The sequence below is a fragment of the Argiope bruennichi genome, chromosome 7 (assembly GCF_947563725.1).
Source record: "Argiope bruennichi chromosome 7, qqArgBrue1.1, whole genome shotgun sequence".
In the NCBI taxonomy this organism is placed as follows: Eukaryota; Metazoa; Arthropoda; class Arachnida; order Araneae; family Araneidae; genus Argiope; species Argiope bruennichi.
Window position 1 is genome coordinate 49,970,348 of NC_079157.1, and position 23,952 is coordinate 49,994,299.

The window sequence follows — 23,952 nt, forward strand, 5'->3', positions numbered from 1 at the left end:
TGCATAAAGCTGATGATCAATTGTAAACCTTCTGGAATCTGCAATGTTTGTAAGATACGTTGTTATGTTGAAAGAATAAACAAGCCGATGGAATTCTAAATTGCTTGGAGTATTATTTTAGTTTTAAGAATTTAAGATGCTCTGCAAGCTATAGTTTGAAGCTTAAGAAAACGGATAGTTTTCTAGAAAGCATGCAAGAGGTACAAAGAAGGTATCTTCAATTTTTCCCTAGAGTTTATTAAACATGGTGGATTTGGGCTTAGAAATATCTCTTTCCAACAGATCAAAAGCACAATATCCCATACGTTTAATATGAAGGAGCTTGTTGAAAAGACGTTGGAAAATATATGTACAAAACTTGTATTAGTTACTATTTTTCTTTCAAAGAACATAGTATTGCCTTTCAAAATATGACTTGTAGCTTCGTCTTGAAGAAGCTTCACACTTTTAAAATCATTGTATTAGGAGAAATAAAATTTCTTCTGTAAATATCGGACGTAAAATTTTCTCTTAATAGTATATTGAATTGATTTTAACATTTTTTCCCTATTCTTAATTTCCCACTATAGAGAAACCCTGCCACAAGCATAAACTCCTTCTGAAACTTTCTTTTAATTTCTTAACTTTAAGCACTTGAACTGAAACTTTCCTTTAATTTAATTTATTAAATTAAGCAGATAAAGATCTAAAATATGATATATGACCACGATATCACTGAACTAGAAAGATGGAATTTGTTTGTAAGATTTTAATATTAAAATTTAGGTCTGTATCCAATTTGGAATAAATTCGTCAAAGAGTTGACGGTTTGCTTGTTTATTGTCAGTTTGCTAAAACTTAAAAGTGCGAAAATGTATATTAAAAAAATTAGTATCTGCTCTTGGCATCAAATGACTATATCTATACCAAATTTTGGAATCAATCATCTATAAGAAGAGATCAAAAGTGTATACTTGGCTAATTTCATTATGTCAAAGCTGAGCACAAAGTGTGTTATTTGTGGAAATAAACAAGAAAGTAAAGGTGAAATGACTGTCATTGTTTTTTACTTTACGAAATATAAAATAAAAAAGTATTTCTATCGGCCTGTGCTTTCACAAGCAAGTAATTCAAAAGCGCAATGACTTAATATATGAAATGGGGTATGTGCCTTTTCTAATTTCATTTGCAGTTCGGTGTCAAATTTTTGGTTAAATTAGTTGGAAACAATGTATCTAAAACTGTATGTTCACCATGAAAAGTAAACAAAAAATGCGTATATTATTATTTTTCAATAAATAAACACAGAAGGAAATTAAGTAACTTTTTGAAGGGGGAGGGGTCCAGAAGGGGTGAGTTACGCCTCTGACGTGCTGATGATCATATCAGATAGAAAACAGAATTTCCGTTATCCTGAATTTTGAGTTATGGCATTCGCATGCGCATGGACTAAAGTTGGAAGACTAAGACATATATTGCCCAAAATTTTATAGAAATCTGCATACCAGATGTCATTTGCTTGGCTAACTTCGTTTTTGAGAAAGATGACAAGTATACAAATAAAATTCGAAATATATATATGATTCAGGAAAACAAAATAAACAGAATTATCAAAACTTGAAAATGGATTTTTTTTACGACCGCTTTACTTTCTCTTTTTTTTTTTATACTTCGTACATGAAAAAATAAAAAGGTTATGCCAGCTCAGGTATAGTCCTCGCCATCTGGCCATAGTTTAGAATCATAATTACTCGTGCTTGACTTCAAAATGAATTCTTAAATTAATATAACAATCGATCCATTTGATTATCGCGTTAATAATTGCAGAACATTCATTTATCGTTTCCATTAACCAAATTTTGTGCTTACAATATACAGAATGGTATTGTAATTGCATTGGTAAATCCATCCTATTCCATAATTTCGTTCTGTGTTTTATCGTTTTAAAGACAAAAGAGGGCAGTACGCGTATCAGAATCGAATATGATGTTAATAACGCCAGCATTCCTTCCTTGTCATTACGTTGCACTATATTTACAAAACAATCATACAAGGCACAACACAAACCGAAGAATGCCACAGCAACTAGCACATAAATGATTACAGCATACTCAGACATAGATAGATTCATAAACTTTGCCATTCGTTCATTAACATTAATGAATTTACTGTTACGAAGAAAACCACATTAGCTAATGCGTTAATGATTATGAACTAATGCTCAAGTAAACAAAAATTGATACACAAACATATGGAAGTTCAATTCGCCCATCAAGTCTGATTGCCGATGAGCAGCTATCTTTCTCGAAAAAGCGAGCTTTCTGTTTCCTGCACAGAATTGCAGCTGTCTTTTTTCTCGGACAGATGCGCTGTTCCCACGCACGTGTGTTTAGATAATCTCCGCATATATATTACCATTCTCCTATACCCACTGCGTTGGGAGATAACATAGACTCAGGTAAGTGGATATATTTTAAATTCAATCAGGTAGTAAAGGGTATTTTTTTTTCATTTTGAATTTTACTTTAATTTCTTATTTAATGATTATAAAAAAATTATATTTTTGTTATTTTTTAATTATCTGCGAATTAAGGCTAAATATATCTCAGATTAAAAGTTTGATAATGTAAATGAGAATTAATCGTTTAAATTACTTTATTTTCAATATGTCATGATTTTTCTTCATCCATATTTTTCATTAAAAAAAGGAAACAATTTAATTTCCAAGAATTTTGTTATTTTTTAATTATCTGCGAATTAAGGCTAAATATATCTCAGATTAAAAGTTTGATAATGTAAATGAGAATTAATCGTTTAAATTACTTTATTTTCAATATGTCATGATTTTTCTTCATCCATATTTTTCATTAAAAAAAGGAAACAATTTAATTTCCAAGAATTTTGTTATTTTTTAATTATCTGCGAATTAAGGCTAAATATATCTCAGATTAAAAGTTTGATAATGTAAATGAGAATTAATCGTTTAAATTACTTTATTTTCAATATGTCATGATTTTTCTTCATCCATATTTTTCATTAAAAAAAGGAAACAATTTAATTTCCAAGAATTTTGTTATTTTTTAATTATCTGCGAATTAAGGCTAAATATATCTCAGATTAAAAGTTTGATAATGTAAATGAGAATTAATCGTTTAAATTACTTTATTTTCAATATGTCATGATTTTTCTTCATCCATATTTTTCATTAAAAAAAGGAAACAATTTAATTTCCAAGAATTTTGTTATTTTTTAATTATCTGCGAATTAAGGCTAAATATATCTCAGATTAAAAGTTTGATAATGTAAATGAGAATTAATCGTTTAAATTACTTTATTTTCAATATGTCATGACTTTTCTTCATCCATATTTTTCATTAAAAAAAGGAAACAATTTAATTTCCAAGAATTTTGTTATTTTTTAATTATCTGCGAATTAAGGCTAAATATATCTCAGATTAAAAGTTTGATAATGTAAATGAGAATTAATCGTTTAAATTACTTTATTTTCAATATGTCATGACTTTTCTTCATCCATATTTTTCATTAAAAAAAGGAAACAATTTAATTTCCAAGAATTTTGTTATTTTTTAATTATCTGCGAATTAAGGCTAAATATATCTCAGATTAAAAGTTTGATAATGTAAATGAGAATTAATCGTTTAAATTACTTTATTTTCAATATGTCATGATTTTTCTTCATCCATATTTTTCATTAAAAAAAGGAAACAATTTAATTTCCAAGAATTTTGTTATTTTTTAATTATCTGCGAATTAAGGCTAAATATATCTCAGATTAAAAGTTTGATAATGTAAATGAGAATTAATCGTTTAAATTACTTTATTTTCAATATGTCATGATTTTTCTTCATCCATATTTTTCATTAAAAAAAGGAAACAATTTAATTTCCAAGAATTTTGTTATTTTTTAATTATCTGCGAATTAAGGCTAAATATATCTCAGATTAAAAGTTTGATAATGTAAATGAGAATTAATCGTTTAAATTACTTTATTTTCAATATGTCATGACTTTTCTTCATCCATATTTTTCATTAAAAAAAGGAAACAATTTAATTTCCAAGAATTTTGTTATTTTTTAATTATCTGCGAATTAAGGCTAAATATATCTCAGATTAAAAGTTTGATAATGTAAATGAGAATTAATCGTTTAAATTACTTTATTTTCAATATGTCATGACTTTTCTTCATCCATATTTTTCATTAAAAAAAGGAAACAATTTAATTTCCAAGAATTTTGTTATTTTTTAATTATCTGCGAATTAAGGCTAAATATATCTCAGATTAAAAGTTTGATAATGTAAATGAGAATTAATCGTTTAAATTACTTTATTTTCAATATGTCATGACTTTTCTTCATCCACATTTTTCATTAAAAAAAAGAAACAATTTAATTTCTAAGAAAATGGTTTATTATAAGTTAAAAGACTCTATATATGTATATTTGTACTCTACAGACCAAACTATTTGATTTATAACTACTAAATTTACAATGAGAATGTACAGTTCAGAACGATTTCCTTTAAATTTTAGTAAGAGTTTTAATTAACTAAAAATGAAGCGAAAGTTTGATGTTTTTCCGCGATAAATTCTGAAAATATTACAACACAAAAACATCATTATAAAATTCATTATTACATCCTTATTTAATTATTTACATCATTACAAAATTCGAAATATTGAATTATATTGATTCTTCTCAATCATGTCAATTGTTTACTGCATAATTATTTTTTGTTATTTTTAATTAGTTTTTTAATTTATTTTATCATATATTCTATTGCTGAAGTGAAATTCAAATCGCTTTCATTGTTGCTTCTAATATTTCATCCTGTTTTCTTTCATTATTAATTATCAGAATATGAAGATTGGGTTTGTTTATTCGTGTTGAGTAGATTTAATATAAGACATGCTTTTAGCAAAATGTTTGAAATTTTGTTATATTTACAGTTAAGGTCTAACTTCAAAATTAAGAAATAAGGAAAAAATTTTAAAGTACGCTCATTTTTAAATAATATTGCTCTTTCCTATGATATAATTGGACGTATAAAAGTAATAAAAAAAAATTAGGAAAACGCACAGCACAATGAACGAAACCATGCAAGGCTTCTCAAATAGTATAAGTTATATGCCTAGTAAAATTTTAAAATATTTTGCTTAGGATGCAATTAAGACATAGTTACATAAAATCTGGATTAAAAATTTATTAAAGAGTGTACCATAAAGTCTCGGACAGATCATTCCGGCTGATTTATGTGTATAAAATTAATTGTTAAAGAATAAAAATTTCATTTCTTACATTAGATTACAGCCGGCATAAAATTACGAAATTATGAAACTAGCAAAAACATAAAATTTATTTTTGCTGAATTGTTTAAATGTTTTTTTTTATAGAATAATAACCATCAGCATCCCAGAAAAGCAGTAAAAAAACAATGTAAAATAACAAATTAGTTTTTACGCTAAGTTAATTAAGCTTCATAATTATACAAAGTAAATTAACTTTAATTAAATTTTTAGCTAAAGTTGAAATATTTGAGGTATTAAGTTGACATTAATGCAAAGCTCTTTAAGCGGTGGAAACAAAAACAGATTTAATGAAAGAAAAGTTTGTAGCATACTGGCTTACTAAGAAATTTTGATGCGAAGGAATTAAACTCTTATCTCAGATAAAGAATAAAGTTTTTATTTTAAAAGCTTAATTTAATATTCATATATTAATATAACATATAATTAAATATGTGGAATTTTTAATTTATTACATCTTTTTAAATAACTTCACATATAAAAACATATTGATCAAGAACCAAAATATGATTAGTGTAAACAATTTATTCATCCTTAAGACATTTATATATTTCCTAATTTTACAATATTTAAAATATTTATAGAATTTAATATAATTAATAAAACCAAAAAAATCAGTCCCTAATCTCCATTTAAAAGTTCGATTTTGCCAATTTTTATTTTATATCAAGCTTATGGACTCTGAATACATCATCATTGGTCATCTGTCCCACACCATTTACCATGCTCAAGGAAATTCGGGGAAAAGATTATTTCGCTGTTCAATCTCTGGGAGTCAGATTCACTGCTCCCAGCCTCAACCATTGCAATAATTTCGGCAATTTTTATTTCATATACAAACTCATGACCTTTAGATGTGCCATAAGTGGTCGTCTGCTTTCACTTCCTACAATTTTTAAGAAATAACGTAAAACTTTGAAAGAAAATCGCTCCAATTTCAATAATTGGAGCGATTTCTCTAATTTTATTTGCCAAAAAAGAGTATCTATTTCATATCTGGTGAGAAGGATTTAGCCGATTTATTTTTTGGTATCGTCTTCAAATTAACTAACTTTAACTTTAATAGCATCTAATCCAGTTAATCTGACAAATCCGCCATCTCTATCTGTTACACCAGTCGATGAAGAGCTGTCACTTCACCAGCTTTCAACTTGTGACAGATACGAAAAAGTTTTAAAAAAACCTTTTCTGTGAAAACAAAAACTGTCACCAAAGCAGAAAAATTTCAAAATTGTATAATACTTCACCTCGATAAATTCCAACCACAGTTTCATCACAAATCGCTTCAACTATGAAATCAACATTTAGAATTTGTTATTCCTCTGAGAAAAATTTTAGGAAAGTTGACAGCGAAATTTTATATCGAGGAGACAAAGTTGAAAGCAGTTTTCTTAAATTAACTTTTATTGATTTATAAAGTATAAAGGCAATGTGCTCATTACTGGAGCAATCAAAATAATACGATTAATGTTAAAATCAAAGTTCAAATTAACATTACCAGACCTTGGCCAACAGATTCGAACCATTCATCCTTTCTGTCTAACATTTAAACGAACTGAAAGAAACCATCTTAAAATGGTGAAGAAACAAACCAGTTGCACACAGCTGACTTCTCTTCCGCCTCGGCCAAAGAGCTTAAACCACTTCTCATATTCCGTCTAAAAAATACTTAGACGAGGCGAGTTTAAACGCGAGTTCGCAAATTGTACAGACTAAGTCTATGGCAAAGGATACCGACGTGCTCTCATTGGTTTAAGCCTTGGCATCCTTTTGGCAATGTTTTGCCAAAAAGAGGTCATACCGAAATATATTTTTACAAAAATAAATAAAATTTGTGGATTTAACCCCCCCCCCTATTTTTTACGGTTTACATGTAATATTAATCTGGAACACATATACAGCGGAAAAGATCAAATTCTGAAACCTAAATTCAGGAAATATAAAAATTACAATTTATTAAAAATAATTTTTGTATCTGTTTTTTCTTAATATTATTTTAATATAACTAAAAAAAATTAGCTACGAAATTACATATTCCGTTAAAGCTTACATATTTATACGTTTTGGGCATTAAGTAATCATCTCCCCATATGTAGTTGATGGGAAAGTAACAAACGTTCAGCAACAAGTTTCAATGACTGCATAAATTATCTAATAAAGGCACGAAAATCATAGAAAAATAAGAATTATTTAATTGATGCATCATATGTTTAGTAATTACTTTCACATAGTTTTTATACTTCTGTGCATAAACAACATTAGTTACTTGTATTACTAGTATTATTAGTAATATTTATTATTATTATTAATAATTAGTATTAGTAGTATTACTACTAAGATTTAGAGAAAACAATTATATTAATAAAAATTAGACCGTGTTGATATTGACTCGTATCGTCCATAAAACTAATGAAAGGTACAAGGTTTGAGCCAAATAAGCGAAAACTAGACTATTATGAGTGCAAAACATTGCCAAAAGGATGCCAAGGCTTAAACCAATCAGAGCACGTCGGTATCTTTTGCCATAGACTTAGTCTGTACAATTTGCGAACTCGCAGTTTAAACAGTAGAAAAATTTACACTGTAATTGCTGCCAACCACAAAGCACGAAACTTGCAAAAAAAAAAGGTCGGGTTCAAATCGGTTTGTTTACTTGAGATAATGGCGCGAAATTGGAAAAACACAAGGACACCATAAAAATTCGGATCCGAAATAAATTTCTGTATGGATCTTTTCCAAATGTCCAACAGAATTAAGCTAATTATTTCGGCTCAAACAAAATTACTTCCTTCAAACAATACTGCACCCCAATCTATAGTTATTCTTCTTTCAGAAGAAAAAAAACGTATAGCAATCTCAGGGTTATGATACCGATGCCGAAATGAGCATTTTCACCACACTGGAAGAGGACGGACGCATCGGAATATGTCTGAGGATTTAGCAGACTCGCCGGAAGTAATTAGATCTCGGTCCTTCAAATACACTTTAAACCAGTCATAAAAGGAAAATGAAAAGGCACATTATTCTTACGAAATACAAAACCTTGTAGCAGTGTTACCTTTTTACTTTCTTGTATATATAGTATAGAAAAAATATAGTGATCGTCAAAAAATTCGAATTCTGTTTGTGACAAAAATAACTCAAAAGGTTTTAAGCTAGACGGTTGAAATTCGGTATATGGTCTTTACACTAACTTTGCAGATTTCTATCAAATTTTAAGTAAAATCTGTTCAGAGGAAGTCCGTCTGTCTGGCTGTTCGAATATAAGTTAACACGATAATTACAAAACAAAGAGAGCTAGATAGATAAGATTCGGTACACAGATTTAACATCTACAATGTAGACATTTGTCACATTTTGCTCCAAATCCAACTACGGGTTGACTGTCTGTCGGTGTGTACTTTGAGAAATAAATAAACGCGATAATTGAAAAATTCAATGCCTTCAATGTATCCAATTTGATATGGGAATTTGTAACTACAAGTTCAGTTTTGAGTCAAAAAAGTCGGTATTTTTTAAGTCGGTTGAGAAAAAAGTATCTAAAACATAAATTCGAGTTTCGGATTCTATTAACCACATTCCAGGGATTAATCACCAAATACCTCGCCAAAGATGGCACGATAAATTCAGCAAAAATGTTAAATTCTAGCCAAAAGTTAATATTTCGTAATTATTGTACGCCAGTGCCATGTAAAGAATTCTCTGGCATGACACGCTTATTAGAAAATATACGAGAAAGTTTTGAAGAGACCACTCCCGCTGGTTACCTACATGGCAACATAATTGATGACATTTAAATCTTTTCTCACCATTCAAACACATATTTTGCATTGGATGGATAGACGAATTTTTTAAGACATACTTTATATCTGACATTTTTAAATTTGCGTTTACATTTTCTCTAAGTTTGTTCCATTCAGATTTAGAAAAATATTTTATGAGTTTTAATTAGTAATTTCATTATGTATTTAGAATTCATAATGTTTTTTAACTATACCTTTATACTAAATCACCATATGTTTTATACCATGATGCTATTAGCCCTCCAAAGTTTGGCACAATATAGTCAAACGTGGCTCTTGCGCCAATAAAATCCAGCCAACCATTAATTATATGAACCTAACTATTTTTGCTACAACATTTTGACGGTAATTGTTAACACAAGCATTTGCTGTTCATATAAGATCGCATAAATAATTCTAAACAGGATATTATTTTCTCATGAATCAGGAACTGCATATTTCCTCCTATTAATAAATAATTTGTTTATTCTTGGCGTTGAGGATCATAATATGTTTAGTGAAACCGGCCATAACTTTACTTAAGTTCTTTAAAATAACTTTAACTTAACTTTCAATCTATTTTAAATCGTTTGTTTTGACAGATATATTATGGATTTTATGGCGTTTAATCTTTGGGATAAAAATACAAGACTCCCTCTATTTCATAATAATAGTTGCAGATGATCCATTTAATTTGTCCAATAGTAATAGTAGCAAGAGAAAAACTAATACAGAACACAACATTTATTATCAGAAAACTAGATTAAATTAAAAATATAACTTTAGTGGCATAAACTACTGATCTTATGACGTTTATTCATCTGAGAGGAATATCTCTGTTTCAAGTTTTTCTTCAGAATCTTTGCATTTACTTCTACAGGTTTGTTGTTTATCTTTTCAAGAATTAGCTTTAGCACAAGATTCATTTTGACAATTATTTTCGGATACATATTCCCAAATTCTTGATATGGTAATTCTATTGCACTTAAATTGTTTTCCAGCTAAAGTAATTGCACCTTTCTGCAGATTTTTGTCTTTTTTTAACGTGTCAAGAATAGGATAATCGCGACTCGATCTATGCTTGTAAACTCTCTTTTCTTTCATTCTTACTTTTACACTGGGATGGTATGCAATTGAATAAAATAACTGATTTCGATCAGTTACAAACTAATTCGAAATTATAAAAATAATTATAATTCATAATAATTGGATTAACTAGCTTGTTACCTCCTTTAGTTATCGTCTTCACATACGCACGAACAGACAAACAGACAGACAGTCTTTCCATTTAGGGATTTGATCCAAATTTTTGTTTAAATACGCAGGTTGACTGGAAATGAGGGTGGCTAATTATTATTGTTTTCAAATAGGACTTGCTCCTAAAGCTGGAAAGGAATTATCTAAAAAGCTGTCCACCAGATTTATTTTTACAGATTATATAAAATCTACAAAGTTGCAATTAAAGACATTAAGAGCTACGATCCAAAAGCAGCAGTAGACTCCTTTTACTCATCCGCAAATAGACCTCTAATAACGTGAAGCCAACATGATTTTGTGACGCGATATTAGCCATTTAATTTTGTTATGTAAAATGCTCTGTTCTCTCTTCTTTTGCTTTAGATATTATAATTTTTTTTTCAAGTTTTACTCACCTTTTTCTATTTCTCAGCGATAACATGTAATAACATCAAAGAAGCCGTAAAATCAGTCAAAAACGTAATGAAGAAGTTATAAGAATGTCGATGAAATAGAATACTTTATATTAAAACTAGCCGCCTTTGGCGACCAGCCGGTTCGCCAATCTTAATGTTCGTTTAAATTTTAATAATTAAATAGGTTGAACCGGAGTTTAACCCCCTTCTTCGCCAAGTTGCGATAACGCGCCAAAGCTGGCAATCTATTATGCACTATAATTGAACATCTGCTCCTTTGCTTTTGAACATTTTGCGAGGCCGTTGTTGGCGATTTTTAAAAATTTCACAAACCAGGGGGTTAAACTCCGGTCGTACCATTAAATATTTTAAGCAATTCCAACTTTAATAGATTCTTCAGCAAAATATTTTAAAACTTCAAATTTTGATAGTCATATAATTCACTCATAATATTATAAAGGCCTTCAGTCATAACGTGATATGTATCTCTCTAATTTTCTGTTACCCCTCGTAGAATTTATGCTTTAAATTAAAGTGTAAATGATTAATCTGCAATTAATATAATAATATTTTTACTGGAACAAAGCATTTTTTTAATAATATGATTACTGATAATAGAGTCACTGAGCGTTTAAACTTTATGGGCACTTTATGGCACTTCTTAATTTATGTAATATCTCAAGAATTTGTCAACAAAATTTTCTCAGATTCATCATGAACAGATCGATTAATTAACAATGTTTAAATAAAATGAATCGTTTAAAATAATCGGTCAAAAACAGGTTAAAAAAAAACTACTTAAAAAACGATGTACTTAAAACTATAAGCATATACAAAAAAATATACAACTAACATAAATACAATTTAATTACAAAAGCAGGCAACTAACCTAAAAATAATTTAAATCATTGAAAACAGGTTTAAAAAAACTACTGAAAAAACGATGTACGTAAAACTATAAGCATATACAAAAAATATATAACTAACATAAATATAATTTACTTACAAAAGCATGCAACTAACCTAAAAATAATTTAAATCATCCGTTGATAGTGGTTCTCATGACAACAATCAGAACAATGCGCATGCGTGAATTTTCTTCGCCAGTTAGGTAACTCAAATGCGGGAATTTTTCTACGCCATTTGGGGTAACGCTATGCAGATTATACATTTTTAATTTCCTTTATTCTGTGTTATTTTAATTCAAAAGTACTTCAGAATGAATCTGAAACATGGATTAATTAACAATGTTTAATTTTAAATGCATAAAACATTAAGAAAATAAACAGAATCGTTTGAAATAATCCTCCGAAAAATGTTAACTCTAGCCTCATTACTGCTGGGAGAAAAAAACTGAAGCCTTACTCATTTGGCGGTGGGGGAAATGGAAGATTTTTTTGGCGGAAAAGTTAGTTTTTAATTAATAATTAAAATTTTAATTCAAATTTCAAAAAAAGGGACACCAGGTGCACATTCCCGACCTCTAAGGTATACATGTACCAAATTTGATAGCTGTATGTCAAATGGCCTGGCCTGTAGAGCGCCAGCACACACACACACACACACACATTGAGCTTTATTATAAGTATATAGATTAATAATTGTGAATTAATGGTAAACAATTTCAAAAAGTTCGAGCAGACGATTTTTATGAATTCTTAAAAATTCCGATGAAATGGAAGACTTTATATTAAAATTAAGAATTGTGAATTAATGGTAAACAATTTCAAAATGTGCAAGCAGACGATTCTTATTATAATTCAAAACTATTTATTTACAAATGGGAAAAAAAAAACATTTTAGAATTCTTTTCAAAAATAGCGCTAAAATATTCTTATTTTTATTTAAAATAATTAAAAAGAAGTAATATTTACATAATAATTAAATTTTTAAATCAATAATCATGTGTTGATTCCTTTTAATTTTCAATTCGCCTAAAATTCGTTTAGTAGGTATACAACTCGCCAACAGTGCTGAAGGGTTACTAAAAGAACAATTTCCCAAATGATTATTGAATTACCATATTAAGAAGAAATCAAGGAACACATTACAGTATATTTCAAATGAAATTCCCCTGGTTTCTTAATAAGACTGGTTTTAAAAAGGTTTTAGAAAATTAAAATAAAAAAAATATTGAATTTCTTTATGAATGTTGAGGCTCCCAAAAAATAATAATGCTATGTATTTATTCCTAAATCCACTTCCTTTTATCGAATTTTATGGAATTATTGTAACATAAGAACAATTTTTAATAAAGGGACGTTTTTTCTTTTATTAAGAAGAGATATTATAACTTATAAGTGACATTGTTTGAATATGTTCTATTTAATTCAATATTCTAAATAGGAATTTTTCTTACCAAAATATGCATGCACTGCTGTTCGCAGATATCAGCTCAGTTGTAGTATAATGAGTTTCTGTTTGCGAATAGTAAATTTATTTTGAAAATATTCGAATATTTAACTACTATTATCATGGATTGCATTTTGCTTTATAAAAAACTAATAGAAGAGTTTTCTTTAATATATCATATTAATTCTTTTGGCGACCAGTTGATTCGAGGTATATTAATGGCCATACATTTTTTTAAATCTTTTATTTGTAATTCTGTCTTAATAATAAATTGCTTTTATACTGCTTAAAGAATAATCTCTTTTTTTAGAAAGCATGAGACTCCTGCTGTTAGCTTGCTTTCTCGGCTTTGCCGCCGCAGATTTCTTACAAGGTGAGTATTCTTCCCCCCACCTTCACTTTTATTTCATATTAAATTCACTTTCATTTAATTCACTTCACTTCATACTAAAACAATATGGAGATATTTTTTCATCAAAATAAAATAAACACGACATTCTTCATTTTTACTCATTTTTTAAGTGATTTTATCGCCCTTTGTTGCTTGCGACCTTATCAGACAAAATCCTTTGTCTAGCAATTATCTATTCTGTGAAAATTAATTGCACCATAATAGCAAACGATTTATTCGTCATTATCGGGTTGCGGTACTCGAATTCTATTAATTATTATGTAATCTCGTTTAATTAAGAATGGCATAGGTTTACTCATGACAAGAGTTATTATTAATAAGTGAATTTGAATGATTAAAAGAAATAAATATCTAGGCATGTTAATGGCATTTTATTTCCCCATTTTGCAAAGAATTTTTTTTTATTGCGAAGTAGCTTTGCTAGCTGTATGATTTACTTATGAAAATTTTACTGTTTGATTAGAAATAAAGTCAGCAATAATAATGTAACAGCAAGGATATGTATCAAATACACAACAAATATCTACATTTAATCATATTTTTTGCTCGACCTTTGAATTTTTAATTAAAGCAAAAAGATAAAGCGTTCTTCAGAATGGAATTCCTCGGAGCTTGAAACAATTTTAACACATTTTTTTTCCAATCCCAAAAGAATTTTATAACAGGAGAAAAAAGTTTTTAAAAAACTGAACTTTTTAAGCATATCCATGCCATCTGGTCATTTTGTATTCAGTTTTCCGAAAAAGTGGGAGCAATTTTTAAGGGTAGAGTATATTTTTAAAAAATGTTATAGAGCATGCGATGAAAAAGAAGGCGCAAAGAGGACGAGAGCTCGACAAGAGGCTGTTTATCAAAGAATTAAAGAAAAGAAAAGAACATGCCAAATAAAGTATAAAATACTCATTTAATAGCATAGAAATTTACAATAGCATAAAGACCCAATTTCACGAAAAAGAATATAAGAAGTCATACGCAGCATGACAGGTGCTTGATTGAATATGAATTTACGGTAGCACAACAGCCCGATTGCATTACCTATCAAGATATTAAATGACATACCCCCAATGCTACTCGATATTTTGAATACCGGATAATAACGTGAAGATATCGTAACAAAGTTGTTACGTAATGCCTTCGCATTTTGCTCTAATAATTTAATACTTTTTAATAATAAAAAGTCGTACACAACATGATCGATACAATTATGGCCAGCAAGATGTTTAATGAAATACAAATTTACTATGACGCAGCTACCTAGATGCATGAATAAGAATGTTAGAAATCGTATGCCAAATGCCAAATCGATAATGTCAAGTAAGAACTACTACAACGAATCTCTGGAATATTTAACATAAGAATTCAAAGAGCATTGATAGCATGTTGTTATATTCGTACAGCTAAGCTGTTATACTTATGTAAATTTGTATTGTTTTGTAACTTTATAAAGTGTGTTCTTTTCTTAACTGACTGATACATAACTCCTCAAAGTAACTATGTTGTATTGCAAATACTATTTTTTTGGGTGTATAACTTGTTTTTAAAGCTAGTAAATGACCATCAAGACACCTTGAAAACATGTGCAAATAAAAACTGGTATAAAATTTTCATTTTTATGTCATTTTTAATAAGTTGTTAATAATAGGGTAATTAAGTGGGGATAAATGAATGCATTAAGAGATTGTAGAATCAAATGTATAACATTATAAATTTTTATTACAGCAATCTATATTTTTAAAATGCAAATCACTCGTATTTATAAACTTCACACAGAATTCAAATAGAAACAATAAGAATTTTCAATAAGACAGTTAATAAATTTATTAATAAAAAAACGAATCAATTGCACTTAACATGACTTAATAGTTCTGAAACTAATGATGCAATTGTCACAAGATGCCAGAGATTATTAGGCGGAGTCCTATATTTTGAAAGTTTGTTAAGCATCTAAAAAATGCCATAGATTTGAATGAAATAAATCGGATTTTAATTATAATCTAATAATTTAAAAAAATATTAATTAGATGTAATAAAAAACTCAAAATATATTAAAGTACAACTTACAAAAGAAAAAAGTCAGAAATATTGTATATAATTAAAATTAACTCCAGACAGCTAGATCAACAACATTCCTTTGCAACTCTTTACGAACATATACGTATAGATTAGTTCCACTTGAATCTGAGAACAACATTGTTCGTTTATAGCTCGTTAAGAATGTATTCGTATAGATTAGTTCCACTTGATTCTGAGAAACCAAATAAATCCAGAATAAGAACAATAATTTTTAGTGTATTATCGGTGGTATTTCAAGCTGTCATAAATACATATATAGATGCAACAGCAATTCTGGTAAAACTATTCCCATTTTGGATCAAATATTGCCAGAATTAGCGCAAATGGATTACTGCTTCTAATCTGTTGACCAAACCCACCTCATTCAATTAACATGGCACGTCATGATGAGACCTGGCTTTTGTGCCATTAAAACCCCATCAGCCAGCACATTCAATTATCGTATGATGCGCGAATTCCAGAGACAAGTTGAGATTAATCTCGCTGAAGAATCATTAACTGACTTACTAGAGCGTATTTCTAGCGATTTCGTGATATGTGATGTATTTCAGCGATAAACAAATGTGAATGAATAGCTTCTTCAGCAGATATCTTGTCTGAGTATTGCTTTATGTTTTAAACTAATATTCTAAAACCAAAAAGCGGTTGTTTTGTATTCAGCTGAAAAAGACTTCATACTTTTCATTACTGATGTTGTAAAAATTCAGATCGAAAGAGTTAGACTATTTTATTGCATAACTTATCGATTCATTAATGGCAACGTCAACATCGTGATGTTTTGGAGTTTCGCGGTGTGACAAAGTGGTCACGAGCACTCCACATCATAATTTGGAATAGCAATTATAATTAGTAAGTTTAGGGAAAGATTAAAATTAATTGAAGCTAATTTAGACTAGCGCTTAAAGCTCTAAAGTCATGAAATTTTTTTGTAATTTATAATTATTAAATTGATTGTTATGATATAATTATTAATAGATAAATAATTTTGTTTATTTATGGTGGAATAGAAAAACTTTAATTGATTTAAGTTGCTCGTGTCTTTTTAGTATGGCGTCCGATTTAATTAACTATTTTGATTAGTTCTTTTTGAAAAAAATTCAGAAAATTTTACTCGTGTAGCTCATCGTTGCTATCTAAGGCCGAAATAGAAATAATTTTGAAAAAACTTTAATCCACCAGATTGGCAATGGAGTTAGAAATTCTCTGCCTTTTTACAGACTGAAAATTAACATAAATATTGTCAATTGCAGCCCTAGGTCTTTTCCTAGAGCTGGGCACATCAGGATCATATGCTGGCAGTTGAAGTAATTCGTTTCGAACCTGGGGTAATTTTCGAATAACTTAATTGATGTTCTTTTAATAAATTCCGATTTACTAATGGTTCTAAAAGGAAATTCTAGAAGTTCTATACGCTAAATATTTATATAATCAGTAGGAGGTTTTTCCTTCGACTTTCTTGCATGCTTATTGAATATGGTATATTTTACGTTTAGCTTCATAGTAAACTGAAGAGATACAAGTGTTTATTCTTGGATTCTTTTGGGTAATCGATTTGATCCTAGTTTTGATATAAATGAACAACGAATTTGGATATTGTCATGATTCTAAACCAAAATTCATTTATTTGGATTGTTATATTTTATGTTATCATGCCCATATATTCAGAGACAAACAAAAAAGGGATGGTTAACTTTGCCGTAATTAGGGATGCTTGTATTTGTTGTGACTCCAATTATTGGGATGTTTTAGAAAAATAATTTAATTTACATTTTAACTAAAGAAATTAAACATTTGATTTTTACTACGAGCTTCATCAAGGCAGTGCGCGAGAGACTTTCGAAGAGAAGGAGAGAGAATAGCTTTTTTAGAAGCATACCCGGATGATGAGCGGCGCGGCAATTACGTCACGCACACCCTGGACGGAGCCTGTAGTTTACAGATATTTGATTAGAGATGCATAATCCACGATTTTTTGAATAACAAATAATATTGCTATTGTTATTTTTAAATATGCGTTCCAAATATCTGTTATTTCAATCATATTATTAATTAAAAATTATTACTTAATATTAAATATAAAATTTATTAATTGTAATTAATACTTAATTTACTAATTTAATTAACGTGTGATTGAATTAATTTATCTGTTTCAGCTTACTTCTTAAATTTTATTTTTTTTCTCAAAACTATTTATTTAATTTATTTATTAGAGTGAACCATTTTCTGGAAAAGATGAGTTAAAAATATATGTCATTTCTTTAAAATGTTTACTTTAGTCCTATATTCTACCAATAGATGGCGCCAGCAGTAAACAGAGTACATGTAATCAAAGTCAATCATGTCACGAGCAATAAAAAATGATCTGTATGGAATAGTGCCTCATCAAATACGAATATCGGCACTTTCCAGTGAAGCCTCGCACTTTCCGGTGAAATCACCGCTGCGATAAATTTCAGTGATATGCAATTCAATGATACGATAGGATAATTCCAATAACCGGTCCGTTCACTTTTCAATCCAATCACAGATTTCTTTCAAGACCTTCCATTGGACATATCGTATCGATTGTTACTTTCTATCGAGATCCAAAACCTGTAATTGAAATATCATCAGTAAGATCGTATGAAGGATTTGAATCACACCCCTCTTTGAAAAGTATTGATCACTTGTATTTGTGACTTTTTGATATTGGTTACGTAATAACCGCTCTGAAAATATTCGTCATCCCTATATTTGATATGATTTATGATAGATACATATGATTTAGGATAGGTATATATGATTTATGATAGGCATTCCCTATAACTTTCTGATAGCTCAAATCGGAATTCAAAATTAGACACATATCCTGTAACGAACATCTGATGAAGCGTTTAAGACCCTGGGATGAAAGCGATCGCTGACAAGTGGATTAAAAAAATATTAGCAAAATTGCCTGACAAATAAATTTGTACAAAATTTAAGTCCTGTTAATTGTAAAACAACAGGATTATAATCTGTTAACAGTGAATTACTGAAATCGTTAATAACTGGATTAAAATATAATTATTTAATATATTGAAACATGAATTCTTTATTTAGCTGGTTACATTATATTCCAGTTGATACAGTAAAATAATAATTTAATTGCTATATTGGTTTAGTTTCATTACAATTATCATAATAATTAAATGCTCTTTTTTTTTAAGTATACGAGGTATTAGTTTTCAAGATTAAGGATTAAATACTTAAGTCAACTTTAAATACTTCAAGCCAATGTTGAACAATGCGGTAATATGACATTTTAAACAAATATACACAAATTAAATATTTTAAAGAATGTATTTTTTTTTCGAATTTTAATAACCTGAATTAAAAATTATAGTAATTTCTAAACTTCATCGTCCTTGAATGACTTCGAATTAATACAAAAAAAAACCATTTTGAAATTACTTTCTAATGTAATTTTCAAAAAAAAAACTGACATAAAAGATGAAATAGGTATTGAAATGAGTCAGAAAATATTTACTAGAAGCAGAAATTGACAAAATTAAAAGTTAGTGATCGGAGTTGGCTTTCGGAAAGTCGGCACAACATAAACTATTATTAATTATCTGTCGATTGTCGTTTTCACAAATTATTTTTTTTACTGATATGACTGCTTTATGCATTATTAATAATTGGATTTAGTTCAGAAATTTCTAAACTTTTAAGCATTTCAATCCCTTTTTTTAGAAATTAAATCTATAACGACCCACTTCATCTTCGGCGAGTTGAATTTCTTTAAGGACGTTCATGTTCTTTACGAAAGCGGTTTAATAAGCCAAAGAGGGAATTTTTGTGAAGAAAAAGAACATTTTTTTATGAAATATAATTTCACAAAAAAAAAAAAATTTAATTGTGTGGCTAGAGGAGGATTTTATACTCACATCCTACTTTTGCAAATTTTGTAAAAAAATACGCATACATCCAAGATTTTGTCACGACACACCCAAAAAAAATAAATAACTCGCGACCTACTAATGAATCCTGAACCATAATTTAAGATCCCACTGGTCTAGTTTCTTTAATCATGATTCATTACTTTGATCCAACGTTTCCACTCTTTTTTCAAAAAGAATGCATTTTTATACTAAACACTGTTTGCACAATATTTACATATACTTATTAGTTGGACTTTGATATACGGTATTTGGTATATACACCAAATTTGAAGATTTCTATCAAATTTTGAGTAAATTCTGTTTAGAGATCCATCCGGCAGAAAATAACACGATAAGTTCAAAAAACAATGAGAGCTAGCTAAATAAAACATCTACATTATAGATTTAACATCTATAGTTTAGACATCTATCAGAACTTGAGCTATATTCAACAAGGGGTTGACCACCTATTTGTCTGTACTTTCGAAAATACGCAAATGCGATAACCCAAAAAAAGTCATGATTTAAATATATCAAATTTGGTATGGGATTTTGTAACTACAATTGCAGTTTTGCGTCAAATCTTTTTTTCAACCGCTTAGTCTATAACCTAAAATCGATTTTTGGATACTTTTAACCATATGCCAGGGAATCTCCAAAAAACGCCAAGAATCAAGCAATAGATTTAGTAAAAATACTAAATTCATGCCAAAAGTTTATATTTCCTAACTATAGTTTATATTTCCATGTAAGGCGTTCTCTGGCATGATGGCATGACAAGTTTATTACAGAGTATACGAGAAAGTTTTGGGAGAACCACACCCTCTATTTTTTTTCCTTGTTTTCTTACTGATTGAATATTTCATACATTTCGGAGTGTAACTGAGTCTAAATAAATTTCAGACGCTGACACTGCCGTGGAGGAAAATGTGATTGCTTTCTTCCAGGGAGCAGTGAAGGCTGGCTCGTTGTCTCAAGCCCTTGGTGTGAATGACCCCGAAGTGGATCAGTGAGTAGATAGAGTATTTCTTCCCCTTCTCTTATTACACCCAAAATGTTTCACTAAATTTTACATCTCAGAGGAAGAAAAAAAATTTGTGAACTATCTGTTAAAATGAATCTGCCGGTAGTCTAAATACAGATTGGCAGAAATTTAGCTCCTCCAGAAATGGATAGCAGTAGACTCTCTTTAATCCAAGATTTAGTACTACGACACTCCCACCAAGCCTAAGCACCGGTTGGAACATATTATTTAGTGATGAGTCCTCCCTTTTATATTTTCTAGTATACATAATATAAAGTTTTGTAATCGCCAAAGAATTCGAACTTGAGATTTTGACGAATCTCCACGTTTTAGACCTCCTGGAGTTCGAAAAATGCATTTTTGGAAAAGGTCCATCTATCTGTTTAACTGTGACAAAGATAACTCGGAAACATTTAAGCAACACAGATGGCATTACATGTAGGTCTTTAGACGAAATTTATATATTTCTGTGGTGAATAGCTTATAAGCCAATTAAGAACTACGCTACCCGAGCAATTGCTTTGGTATCATGGTCATGTTACTGGACTGCGAACCATTAGATCCCAGGTTAAATCCTCGCTCAATCCAATCCGCCACATTGGTGACCTCGGACGATGAACCTTCAGCCTTCGGACAGCTGTTGTGACGCCATCTACCCACAGAAACCCAAAGTCGTCAGATTCACTTAACGCAGCATCAGCAACCACACGCGTTCGTCATAACGCTTGGCGCTACTCAACTGGTACAGGCCCATTAGACAACAACTAAGTACATTACCACTCAACAGCCATATCGTTCGTCTCACCTCCGACTCACTGGAGGGAGTCTGTGGTGAATAGCTTATAAGCCAGTTAACAACTACGCTACTCGAGCAATTGCTTTGGTATCATGGTCATGTTACTGGACTGCGAACCATAAGGTCCCAGGTTCCATCCTCACTCAATCCAATCCGCCACATTTCTATAAAATTTTGTATGAATTCCATTAAGAGAAAGTCTGTCTGTCCGGCTGTTCGAAAAAGATAACTAAAAAACGAAGAGAGCTATATGGATAAAATTCGGTTCACAGATTTAACATCAATATTGTATACGCCTATGAAATCGGGAGCCAAATCCAGCAAGGAGTTGGCGTCTGTACTTTCAGAAATATGCAACCACGACGCATAACTCAAAATCGCAATGACTTAAATATATAAAATTTGGTATAGAATTTTATGACTACAAGGGAAATTTTGTATCAAAATTTTGTTTCAATCCATTCGGCTATTCAAATATAACAAGATGACTACAAAACGAATAGAATTAGATTGATAAGATTCGGTACACAGATTTAATATCAATAGTGTAGAGATCTGCCAAATTTTGAGCCAAATCAAATGAAAAGTTGGCCGTCTGTGAGTCTGTATTTTCGGAAACATATAAACAGGATAATTTAAAAACGTAAAAATCTTAAATATATGAAATTTGGTATAGAATTTTGTGACTACAATTATAGTTTTGTGCCCAATTTTTGTTTCAATTGACTGGGAAAACGCATCTAAAATACAAATTTGTTTTTCGAGTGCTATGAACTGTATGCCAGAGATTAGTCGCCAAAAAACTAGCTGAAGGTGACACGAAAGATCCATTAGAAATACTAAATTCACGCCAACGCTTAATATTTCGTAGCTATTGTACGCCAATACGGGAAAACTATTTGGGGAAACTATTCACGCTAGTTGTTAAAACTTGTATCCTTCACCTTTCAGTGCGTGATTTGTCTTCTTAACGTGCTCTTGCTGAAAACTTTCACACAGTAATTTTTTTCCTAGAGTATTATTATTGGCTCGTTTCGCACATGTAGAAAAATGAATATAATTCAGAGATGCCTATATGATTCCGTATAATCTGGACACCTCTATAATCCTGCCGGTATCCAATCCCATATATGAAAGTCTTCTGTATTTAAATTCTATATCTCTTCACACAATACAAACATTTTAGAATCGCAACACAATTTTCAGAGTATGATTTGATTCTGTTAAAATTTCAGTATTTGAAAACAAAAATAATTGGAACAAATCATTTTATTTTAACGCAAATCTAATATTTACGAAATAAATAATTAATTAGAATTCCTTTTTTCCGGAGGGGGGGGGGGTTGTGTTGAAATTTCAGAATAGAAGATAAGTGATGAAAAGACGCACTGATAAATGAAAAATAAAAAATATATATCTACAAAATTTTATTGAAATTCTGGAAATCCTGATGAACAATTTTCATTCCTTAACAGTTTTTGATAGGAAATGCTTCTTAGAGGATCCAACGGGAACTGCAGATGTTTTCGCGACACTCAATTACGAGATCTATCCAAAGAAAAGACGCGGTAAATCCTACTGAGAAAAATGATCTTCAAACAGAATGAAGCCAGTTTTTAATATATACAGTGTAGTGTTGTTAAAATTAGAGTTCCCCCATTTAGAGGATATTAGGATCAGTTCTACAGCTGCCAACGAAATATAATTTCATTAACATGTAATAAAAATAATATGCTATGTGAAAAATGAAAAAAGTAGCTTGGTTACAATGAATAGGTGACACAGATCCATAATCTAAGACGGATTTTCCAAATTGTAAGAAAAACTTAATAGTTATCACAATATATTGTTAAGTGTTTTTATTCCCAAATCGCAATAGAAAGGACACCTTCAAAATACAATTTTTATAAAAGAAGGTGTACCAACTCACATTATTCTCTCAGTTCAAATTTTCTTAAAGCCTTATCTTACACAATATCATGTAATAAGGCGTTGTTTTCAAATAGTATGGCCACCATGGCTGTCTGATTTTACACCACACATTTTTGGTAGTCGGGGTTTTATGAAAGACTTTGTTTCGAAAGACGATGTTAGATGGTCTTTGCTCTGAAAGGAAGTATTATCCTTTATCTTTATCTCAATCATAAAGAAATCATATTATCCTTTATCTCAATCATAAAGAAGACTTTATATTGTGCAATAGAAAATACAATTCTAAGATTGGAATGTGCGATGGAAAATAATGGAGAATTCATTCAGCATGTATAAAGCTATATTGCTGAGCGAAATAATATTTTTGTTTGCAGACGGAAATTGCATCACATAATCACACTGTACATTGCTTGAAGCCTACGACTAGCGAATTTTAATTTGAAAACAATGAAAAACGTTTTCTTTGATTTATTTAACAACAAATCTAGAAAAATAATATTCTTAGATAAATCGTCCATCCAGTTTTTGACGAATTAACTAACATTTTTTTTTTTTTCGGTTTCCATTTTTTTAAATTTTTTTTGTGCATTACTAATATTAAATATTAGCGAAATCACTTTTCTTTGAAAGCTATAGAACCAGCTCTAGAGCCTTCTGAATAGGCGAGCTTTAATTATAACTTATACTTTGTGATCGGATGATGTTTCGTTTTCTTTGGAAATAAA

General features: G+C 29.6%; 1 protein-coding gene across 1 annotated transcript in view; it reads left to right on the forward strand.

The window, feature by feature from the left end:
• The first annotated feature begins 2,366 nt into the window (after window positions 1-2,366).
• Window positions 2,367-23,952, forward strand: part of LOC129976760 (uncharacterized protein PF3D7_1120000-like) — a 40,003-nt gene continuing 18,417 nt past the window's right edge. Inside the window, exons 1-3 of the mRNA XM_056090497.1 lie at window positions 2,367-2,437; window positions 13,399-13,461; window positions 20,379-20,484. Coding sequence (XP_055946472.1) covers window positions 13,404-13,461; window positions 20,379-20,484 — 164 coding nt within the window. The 5' untranslated portion in view covers window positions 2,367-2,437; window positions 13,399-13,403. The remainder of the gene's footprint in view (window positions 2,438-13,398; window positions 13,462-20,378; window positions 20,485-23,952) is intronic.